Source organism: Telopea speciosissima, chromosome 6 (assembly GCF_018873765.1).
Source record: "Telopea speciosissima isolate NSW1024214 ecotype Mountain lineage chromosome 6, Tspe_v1, whole genome shotgun sequence".
Taxonomy (NCBI): Eukaryota; Viridiplantae; Streptophyta; class Magnoliopsida; order Proteales; family Proteaceae; genus Telopea; species Telopea speciosissima.
In genome coordinates this window covers 38,852,914-38,862,964 of record NC_057921.1, presented here as the reverse complement: position 1 = coordinate 38,862,964, position 10,051 = coordinate 38,852,914, and the positions used below count along the sequence as shown (strand labels likewise).

The window sequence follows — 10,051 nt, the reverse complement described above, 5'->3', positions numbered from 1 at the left end:
AAGAAACACTTTTAAATATGTTTGTGCATTAATCCCTGCCCATGTTTGTGAGAACATTCTCTCTTTCTTTCTTTTTTTCCAATAAAACAAAAGCACGTACTATTCCCGACAGTAAACAATTTTTAAATATGTTTGTGCATTAATCCTGCACGGCCAAAGTCACGCACGCCGAAGCATGTGCAACCAATAATCTCACGACAGCTTTGCCGATCGAAACAATTTTTTTTAATCAGAATAAAAATTAAAGGATCACATATAATACGGGAAAAATTGAATGCTTTCCCGAAGCGAGGCTCTGATGCCACTGTTAGAATCGTGGGAATGACCCGGCGGAAGCGAATTGGAATCATTGCAACCTATGGGATAACTCATTCAAAACTCAAAATGAAACTTAGGGTTTGGATCATTACCTGAAACTTCACAAGCGCAAAGCCTTCACGTGATCTTAGCCCTTTCGCAATGAGTCTCACGCACACGTATAGGTTTGCGTTCCCTTAAAAGCAAGCTCCTCCACAATCAATTTAGGTTTTTACCAAAACCCTAATCACAGACTAATAGAGAAGAAAACTGAAGAAGATGGACAACCTCAATAATAATATGAGAGTCTGTAGAGTTTTCACACCATATCTATATACAATGCAAAACCCTATTATTAAGTAATAGGATAATTATCAAATTACCCCTAGATTTTTCTACTGGGAATCAGAATTAGATTTATAATCGAATTCCTTTTCCAACCTATCCACCCCATGTATTGTCTTGCTCATCCCCCATTATGTCATTGCGTCAGTTGACATGACCACTCCTATAGTCTTGGTGTTTTTCTTTTGTTTATTGTACGACAGTGTGTGCTTTAAATAGTATAGAAGGGAGAAGGGAGCTCCGGAAGGATATGGTGGACTTCTCTCATGGCATGAATGACACTTGGGTTCTTGTAGGAGATTTTAATGTAGTGAGGCATCAACGGGAGAAACTGGGAGGGGATCCCATTCGTCACTTTGCAGTAGATGATTTTAATAATTGTAACTTTGATGCCAAATTGGTGGATTTAAAGTGGAAGGGTGAATTTTATACTTGGAATAATGGTCAGGCTGTTTCAGATAGAATTTGTTGTAAGTTGGATAGGTTCTGGTGAACCACATGTGGATGGACATTATGCAATTCTCAGAAGCTAATTTTTTATGCCCAAGCATTTCTGATCATAGTCCTATTAATATTTCAGTCTTGGAAAATAAAAATTTTGGTCCAAAACCATTTCGGTTTTTTTATGCTTGGACTACTCACTTGGAGTATGATGAGGTGGTTCGAAGAGGATGGAATTTACGTATTGGATTGAATCAGAATCCTTTACTTCAGTTCGCTTCCAAATTGAAGAATGTGAAGCAAGAATTGAAGCTCTGGAATAAAAGTAAGTTTGGTGACCAGTACAGCTGCCTACAAGCAAGCAGCCAACCAGCGGCGTCGACAAGTTCTATTTGAGCCCGGTGATTATGTGTGGGCTTACTTGCCGCCTAAGCGTCAACCAGCCGGTACCTATGGCAAGCTCAGCGATAGGAAAATTGGACCTTTGGAGGTCTTGGAGCATATCAATGACAACGCCTACTGCTTGAAGTTGTCTTCCCATATTCGCACCCATGATGTATTCAATGTGCGACATTTGACCCCTTACCATGGCGATTCCTCCGATGATGGTACTGCAAATTCAGGGACGAATTCTTCTAAACCGGGAGGGAATGATGCAGCATTGGATATGGCCGATCGGGTGGACCACGATCGCAACCACCCCAAAGAGCTTAGGCGTTACACACGGGCACGCCAATGGTCCCAACGCCTTCGTCATGTCACCTAGGCGCCACGTCATTCCTTGGAGCACAAGATATTGGGGCCTAGCATATCTTTAGATTTTAGAATATTTATTTACTTTCCTATTTATTAGTTTCTATATGTATGTAGGATTATTGGCTTTCCTATTTACTAGTTTCCTTATGTGCTTAGGATCCCTTGAGATATGCAACTTGGGTTGCAAGTTTTAGTAGTTTAGGAAGGTTTCCTATTATTTCTAGATTTTATTTTCTACTCTTACCAATATTTGTAATCAATTATTGGGCTATAAATCCCCAACCATGAAATGAAATTGATAGAGAATTTTGAAGAGAAAATTGTGCAGCCTTTACTCAAATCGATCCTACTGAGATCACCCCTCCTTGGCCTTGAAGAGCCACCCATCGGCAGCCTTGAAGAGCACCACCCCCTCCGCTCCTTGAAGAGAGCCACCACCAGCCACGGCCTAGAAGAGCTGTAGCTCCTCTCACCTTCACCTCCACCGTGCCACCCTCCATTCCCCATTCCACCTTCTTGTTCTTCTCATTCTTCACACCAGCCACGTACCCCATTATCTCTCTCACTCCATCCATTAATCTCTCACATTACCCCCTCCATTAACCTCTCTCCATCCATTAATCCCTCTCCACGTTACCCTCTCCATCTCTCTCTCTCTCACGTTACCCTCTCCTCCTAAAATATTAAACCCACATAAAATATAAAACCCACCGTCCCGTTATCACCACATGTGTTAACAGCCCGCCGACCCAATCCCTCTTCCATTGAGCGATCCTTGATCTCTCTTGAGGAGATCCCCATTAACCACTAGTACAAGCCCAATCTTGCAATAAGGGTCTCTTTGTTGACTTGCAGTTTACGTTTTCAGGCAACGAAAGAGAGTGAATTGCGTCTTGTGGAAAAACAAACCCAAGTGGATCCCTTTTCCGGACCTCGTGAAGAGACTTGAGAAAACTAGACAGCTTTTAACTGTGGAAAACGGGAGTAAACCAAATTATTATAGCAAAACAACAAAGTCCCCCTCCCCTCGTGAAGCATATGCTTAGGAGACCAAATTATTATAGCAAAACAACAAAGTCCCCTCCCTGAAGCATACGCTTAGGTGGAAATGCAGAACGTTAAATGAAAATGCAAAACAAACCCAAGTAGATCGATCCCTTTTGCTGACTTCTGGAGGAGGAGACTTTGAAGAAGCAGAAGAAAAAATATATTGTCACCAACCCCAACAATGACCAGAGTGGTTTGTGTTAAAGTGCGGCACAAACCACTTTGGTCATAATAGGTAATTAGTCCCACTTTGGTCATCATTACAACAGTATTTAAAGATAAAATTAAGAGACATCTTATCTAAATAATCTAATTTTTGGGGAGAGGTTTCATTCACAGTCATGTAAATCATGTATGTGAAAGGGTGGAAGTTTCAAGGCATTAATTAATGGGTGGGTATTTATGATTTTTTCATCAATTTTTTGTGAGAGACCCTCTCACATACATGGTTTACACGATCGTGTACAAAACCTTTTCACATAATGTTTTTTTTTTTTTTTTTTTGGGTAAACTTATTTAAATAATCTTAATCCTTAACTAAAACAGTAAAATTAAGATAGGACTCTAGCATGGACACTAAACTGATTTAATACTTGCACTCAAACTCTTTCAATACCTAGTCTATTAAAACTAAAATAGAAAAATTACATGATAAACTTGAATAATAAAATCTAATTAAATAAATAAACTAAGTATCTTGTTGCTCCCAAAAACCCAATTGGACCCAGTTCATCTTCATATGGATCCCCCTACGGGTTTGGATCGATCCAAGGAATTGTTCTTGTCATGTGAATCTGCTAATATATACATAGGGAAAAAGAGCTCTGTAAAGGAGTGTGGCTTTCTGTCCTGTCCTGGCTAATTTATTGAATATCTATACTTGTATTAATCCAATGAACTCAGTGGTTCAATATACCTTTAGAAATTGGAGATATGAAAAATCTTATTGACATTGAGGTTAGCTCCAAACAAACTCAGTGGTCCAATTCCTCATAATAAACTATATTTGTTCGTCCGATACTTAAGAAATCTGGGAGACATGAAAAACATGGTTTGATAAATATTTTAAGCCTGACCCTACGATATATGTCAGTCCACATTTTCGTTAATCTCCACGAAAGTCTTGCTGCTCCATCACCACCCGTCTAATGGCTACTCTATAAATTAGCAATGAAAGGTAACACCACACCACTCACAGCTACGAAGTGCAAACTCCAAACCAACCAACCAACACTAATGGCTTACTATTCCACCACCACTCTTTCCTTCTTGTTATTCTTCTTTCCAACTCTTGTAGCGTTTCTTTGGTCGCTTCTCTTCTTCTCTTCTTCATCTACTGCTTATGCAACTACAACTGGGGTCGTCTCTTCTTCAGTTGTCATCAAGTGAAGCAGAGGCTCTCCTCAAATGGAAAGCCACTCTCCAAAGCTACTCTGTTGCTGCTCTCGATTCTTGGAAGCTTACTACTACATCATCACCATCTCCCAACACTACCAGTACTAATACCACTTCATCATCATGCAACTGGTTTGGCATAACTTGCAACAAAGTTGGAAGCGTGGTTGAGATTAACCTTCCTGAAACAGAGCTGCAAGGTACGCTTGACAACTTCACTTTCTCTCCTTTCCTAATCTCCTCCGTCTCAATCTCAGCTTCAATCAACTCACAGGAACCATACCTGAGCATGTAGGTAGTCTCTCCAAACTCACCCACCTCGATCTCTCCAATAATATTCTTTCCAGCGTTATGCCTCCCACCTTGAGTAATTTAAGCAGCCTGCAAGTGTTATACCTCCATCAAAATGATATCAATGGCACGATACCATTAGAGATAGGAAATATGAACAGTCTGGTTGAATTGGCGCTAGGATGGAATAAATTGACCGGTATGATTCCCCCTGTCTTGGCTAATTTAAGCAACATCCGCGTTCTATACCTGCATACCAATGAACTCGGTGGTCCAATACCATCAGAATTAGGAAATCTACATAATCTGATTGACTTGTCACTACACAGCAACAAACTCATTGGTTTCATCCCTCACTCTCTGGCTAACTTAAGTAAACTAGAGATTCTCTATTTGTATGAGAATCAATTATCTGGTCCGCTACCTTCAGAAATTGGAGTTATGGAAAATCTGGTTCAGTTGGACCTATTTGAAAACAACCTCAGCGGTCCAATCCCTCATTCTCTAGCTAATTTAAGTACACTAGAGAAGCTCTATTTGTTTGAGAATCAATTATCTGGTCCGCTGCCTTCAGAAATTGGAGACATGAAAAATCTGGTTGAACTGGCATTATGTCAAAACAATCTCAGCGGTCCAATCCCTCATTCTTTGGCTAATTTAAGTAGACTAAAGGAGTTGTATTTGTATGAGAATCAATTATCTGGTCCCATATCTCAAGACTTAGGTAGCCAAGCATCCAATTTAGTAATCGAATTATTTGACAACCTCTTATCTGGAAGCTTACCACAACAAATATGCCAAGGACGATCACTTCAAAAATTAACGGTTAACAACAATAGTCTCATGGGTCCTATTCCGGATTTGAGAAATTGCACAAGTCTGAGGAGAGTTCGACTTGAAAACAACCTATTTGTAGGAAATATAACCAACAGTTTTGGTGTACATCCATATCTTTATTACATTGATATAAGTCACAATAGACTATATGGAGAACTATCACCAAATTGGGGAGAATGTAAGAATTTGTCAATGCTAAAGATTTCTGGAAACAATATTAGTGGGAAGATACCATCTGAGGTTGGTCAGTTAACTCAACTTGGAAAACTTGACCTTTCTTTCAACAAACTTGCTGGAGAAATACCAAAGGAACTCGGTAGATTATCCGGTTTGCTCTGGTTGTATTTAAATGACAACCAGATTTCAGGACATGTACCAGTGGAAATCGGCAAATTAATCAATTTGGAGCATCTAGACCTATCATCAAACATGTTAACTGGATCAATCCCCACCCAACTTGGTCAATGCTCCAAACTGTTGTCATTAAATTTGAGTTGTAATTCATTGAATGGAAGCATTCCATCTGAAATTGGAGATCTAGTATTCCTACAAACTCAATTGGACCTTAGTCATAACTCAATCAGTGGACTGATACCATCACAGCTTGCAAAGTTGGTGATGTTGGAAATTTTGAATCTATCCCACAATATAATCACAGGTTCCATCCCCCTTCCTCTCGAAGATATGAGTAGCTTAGAATCTCTTGATTTGTCCTATAATCAGTTGGAGGGTGTTGTTCCTAACAATAGGGTTTTCAGACATGCTGCTTCACCACAATCATTTAGAAACAACAAAGGGTTATGCGGTGAACTTCAAGGTGTACTTGCCTGCAATCAATCTCGTACAAGTAAGGGATATAGTAAAAATGGACACAAAGTCCTCATATCCATCATTGCTTCTTTGATAGGAATTGTGTTCCTTGCATTTGCAATTATTGTTGTCCTTTTCCTCTTGCGAAAAAAAATGAAAAAAGGAAATCTAGAAGCAACAAGAAGAAACCATGGCAATATATTTTCAATATGGAATTTCGATGGCAAGATTGCTTATGAGGACATAATTCAAGCAACAGAGGATTTTGATGCCAAATATTGCGTTGGAGCTGGAACTTATGGGAGTGTTTACAAAGCAATCCTACCTACAGGTCATGTAGTAGCCTTGAAGAAGTTCCATCAATTGGAAGGCGAGGCGATAGTTGATGAAAGCTTTGGGAATGAGATGCGTGTATTAATAGATATCAGGCATCAGAACATTGTCAAACTTTATGGGTTCTGCTCCCATCCACGATGCATGTTTCTTGTTTATGAGTACATGGAACAAGGAAGCTTAGCACATATCTTGAGCAATCAAGCCGAGGCTGTGGAGTTGGATTGGCTGAAAAGAGTAAATGTCATCAAAAGTGTGGCCAATGTTTTGTCTTACTTGCATCATGATTGTATTCCACCAATAATTCATCGGGATATTTCAAGTAAAAATATATTGCTTGACTTGGAACTTGAGGCTCATGTTTCTGATTTTGGTGTTGCAAGACTGTTAAAGCCAGAGTCATCTAATTGGACGTCACTCAAAGGAACTCATGGATATATTGCTCCAGGTATTTAAATTTGTCACTTCTATATGCTATGCTTTTTATTGTTGTACTTTTAAGGTTTCTTTATTTTCACTCAAGTATTTAAAACCTAGGACTTTTTTTCTAAATTGCGCCATATAAGTATTTGCATCTTAGTATTGAAAAAGGAAAAAGATAAAGTGTTTGTATTTGGAGCACAATTTTTATACATAGTTTGATAAAATGAACTTTGAAATATTTAGTATACAATCATCAATACTTTGATAAAAAAAATGAATTTTAGTTTCTTTTAATTACAATTATTTTAGAGTATTAGGATGAATGTCGTCATGTCCTGTTGTTTTTATATTTATACTTCATAATAAATTCCTAAATTTTTTATCAATAAAAATAGCCTTTAGATTCTTTTTGACTAAAATGATGCAATATATAAATTAGGATGAGCACAAATATTTTATGTAATTGAGTAATTCAATAAGAAAACTAAAAGATATCATATATTTCTTATATCCCTTTGAATTTCTTGGAGTTCATATAGAACCGGGGAAAAACCTATTGCAAACTAAAAAATTTCAGAAGTAAGAAGGGCGAAAAAGCAAAATAGAACAATGAAATTACTCATTTGGAGTGAAAAAAAAAAAAGCCCTACTATATTATGTAAGCTACTCTATTATATTTCATAAATAATTATTCTTTTCTTCAAAAGTTTATATAGAAAATAGGTATTTCTAGCACTATTGTGCTTTCCTATTGAATTAGAAGCAAGTTACAATGGCTAAATCATTTTTGAATGATCAAAGCTTTAGGAGTCTAGGCCAACCCTATAGAATTTTATAAATCAACTAAATATCTTAAAGTAATCTGGTAAAATCGAGATTGGTGGATGGGTTGTAGAATCCTTGGTATCTCTATCATGAGGTGATCTACCATATTGGCCCAACATGCATTTATTGCTTACTTTGTATTTTCTACCATTAAACCAAGCTTGTCAAAATTGATATTATCATTTTGCTATACATTATATTTGATGTGGTAAAGACATGAGCTAAAGTTACCATAAGAGTAGATGGTGATGTAGACAACATATCCACAAATTTTTTAGCACTAATTAACTAAAAGGACCAGAATTTGTAGGTGGCCCCATCTAGAGATTTTTTGTAGGCAGGCACTTATTTCTAACACATGGCATGTCAGATGGGGCCATAACTTCTGTGGGCAAGTGGACTAAGGTCCCTCACTCCTATTCGGAACTGTATTTTTATACATGATGAAATTTACATATTGATGTGAGTAGTATAAAAGCAATGTTTTACCTATGGAAAACACGTATATAGATAGGGTCCTAGTATCATAAGCCACAATACTCACTAGTAATGAAGTAATATAGGGCACAAGTTTCTTCCAAAGCCTAGAGTGGAGCTTCCCTCCATGAGCCACCCTTTTTTAGGCACATGCTATTGGATGGGATCCAAAATTTGTGGATTGGTAGATCCCAAGGTCCTTTGTTCCATGAAAGTTCAGCCTCATAGATTTTGTAGCGGCAAGATGAAGGCATTAAAAGATGTATGATTACAAAGAGGGTTCATAGACTACTTAAAGGTACATGGACAAAGAGTAAATAACTGAATTTGAGCCTTAAATTTAATACCTGAGGAGTGCAGATTTTGTTCTACCAAATCCATCATTTAAAATATATTGTAGTTTCTTGTTTCTATTTTAAAACTTATTTTTTGTCTGATATGCACTTTTACTAAGCCTCTTTCTTTCTTCACTTGCAGAGCTTGCTTACACCATGGCTTTAACTGCTAAATGTGATGTATATAGTTTCGGAGTATTGACATTGGAAATAATTATGGGAAGGCATCCAGGGGAGCTCATCTCATCTTTAACGTCACCAGTTGGCCAAAAGATGCTATTAAGGGATATGCTAGACCCACGTCTCACCTTTCCATCAGATCAAAAGGTTGCAAAGGATGTGGTTTCTGTTATGAGAATAGCAATTGCATGTTTACGCAGTCACCCACAATCCCGCCCAACTATGCATCAAGTATCAAAAGAGCTACTTGGTCTCCGACCATCATTTGTGGAGCATTTTTATACAATTACTGTAGGTGACCTAAATGATATTGAAGTACAATATTTGTGATCGATGATTCATTCGACCAACAAGGGGGACTACGGAGATTGATTTGAGACTGCACTCAAAATTAAGCAATAGTTCTAAAGGTCAGCCTTTTGTTAATTTGCATGGTTTATTTTAATCCAGTTTTCAAAACTATATCATCCTTTTGGGGTTTTTATAGGGATGGCATGACTGAAGTCCTCACTGTAGACTAGAGAGCTAGTCTCTATTTCTTTCGAGGTGATTATTTTGAGAAAATTTTTTGTAACCATGGTTTCTCTACTTTAATAGGTACGCTTCAGATTGGTGGTTATTTGATTTTTATCTTACTAATGAGGTTTTCTGATGTCAATTTAAGTCATCCTGATCCCTTTCTTATTTTGAAACTTAGACTTGGTAGTTGATGTTGAAGGAAGTTACAGAGGCTTCCCTTTTGTTTCAGCACCATGTTGTAAGCACAATTGACTCCAAGGGATTCTCCTTTCACCTCCGTAGAAAATTACAGAGTAACAGTCTACCACTTTTTTTTATAACCACATAGAGACTCAAATTTTGGTTGTTTAAGATAATGCATGTTGTAAAATAAGAGTATGTTATGCTATCTGGTTATTCTATTCCTTATCTCATGTTGTAGTTATCTGGTCTATCAGGGTTATCTAATGCACCATTTTGTGGATACAGAGGGAATATGAAGAATTCAAAGTTCAGATAAAATGGATTGGTTTCCATGGCACAGAAGGTCCTCAAGGAGGGTTACGGGATCATCTATGAATGATCTAGCTAAGGTGCTATTCTTTCAACAATAGCATGATCTGAGCACCATTAATTGTAGTAGAGCTGTTAAGATTAGTCCTTTCTAGTTGGTTGTTATGTGTTCAAATACCATAGTTCAACCTATAAGGTGTTCTTCTTGAGAATGTTGTCTAGCTTATGTAAACACCTAATTTTGTCAC

At 37.7% G+C, this 10,051-nt stretch overlaps 2 protein-coding genes across 2 annotated transcripts; both read left to right on the top strand.

The window, feature by feature from the left end:
• The first annotated feature begins 4,698 nt into the window (after positions 1–4,698).
• Positions 4,699–6,313, top strand: LOC122665715 (probable leucine-rich repeat receptor-like protein kinase At1g35710). Its single transcript, XM_043861865.1, has 2 exons — positions 4,699–6,067; positions 6,159–6,313. Exons 1-2 carry the CDS (start codon positions 4,726–4,728, stop codon positions 6,311–6,313), a joined length of 1,497 nt encoding a protein of 498 aa, XP_043717800.1. The 5' UTR covers positions 4,699–4,725.
• Positions 6,100–9,126, top strand: LOC122665329 (MDIS1-interacting receptor like kinase 2-like). Its single transcript, XM_043861447.1, has 2 exons — positions 6,100–7,000; positions 8,755–9,126. The coding sequence occupies exons 1-2, from the start codon at positions 6,373–6,375 to the stop codon at positions 9,120–9,122; spliced, it is 996 nt and encodes a 331-aa protein (XP_043717382.1). The 5' UTR covers positions 6,100–6,372; the 3' UTR covers positions 9,123–9,126.
• Positions 9,127–10,051: the final 925 nt, after the last annotated feature.

Excerpts from the sequence above, each read along its gene's own strand:
- LOC122665715 (XM_043861865.1), top strand. The coding sequence starts at position 4,726 with ATGAACAGTCTGGTTGAATTGGCGCTAGGATGGAATAAATTGACCGGT. Across the intron at positions 6,068-6,158 it reads ATCCCACAATATAATCACAG|GGTTTTCAGACATGCTGCTT; the intron begins GTTCCATCCCCC and ends TCCTAACAATAG.
- LOC122665329 (XM_043861447.1), top strand. The coding sequence starts at position 6,373 with ATGAAAAAAGGAAATCTAGAAGCAACAAGAAGAAACCATGGCAATATA. Across the intron at positions 7,001-8,754 it reads TCATGGATATATTGCTCCAG|AGCTTGCTTACACCATGGCT; the intron begins GTATTTAAATTT and ends CTTCACTTGCAG.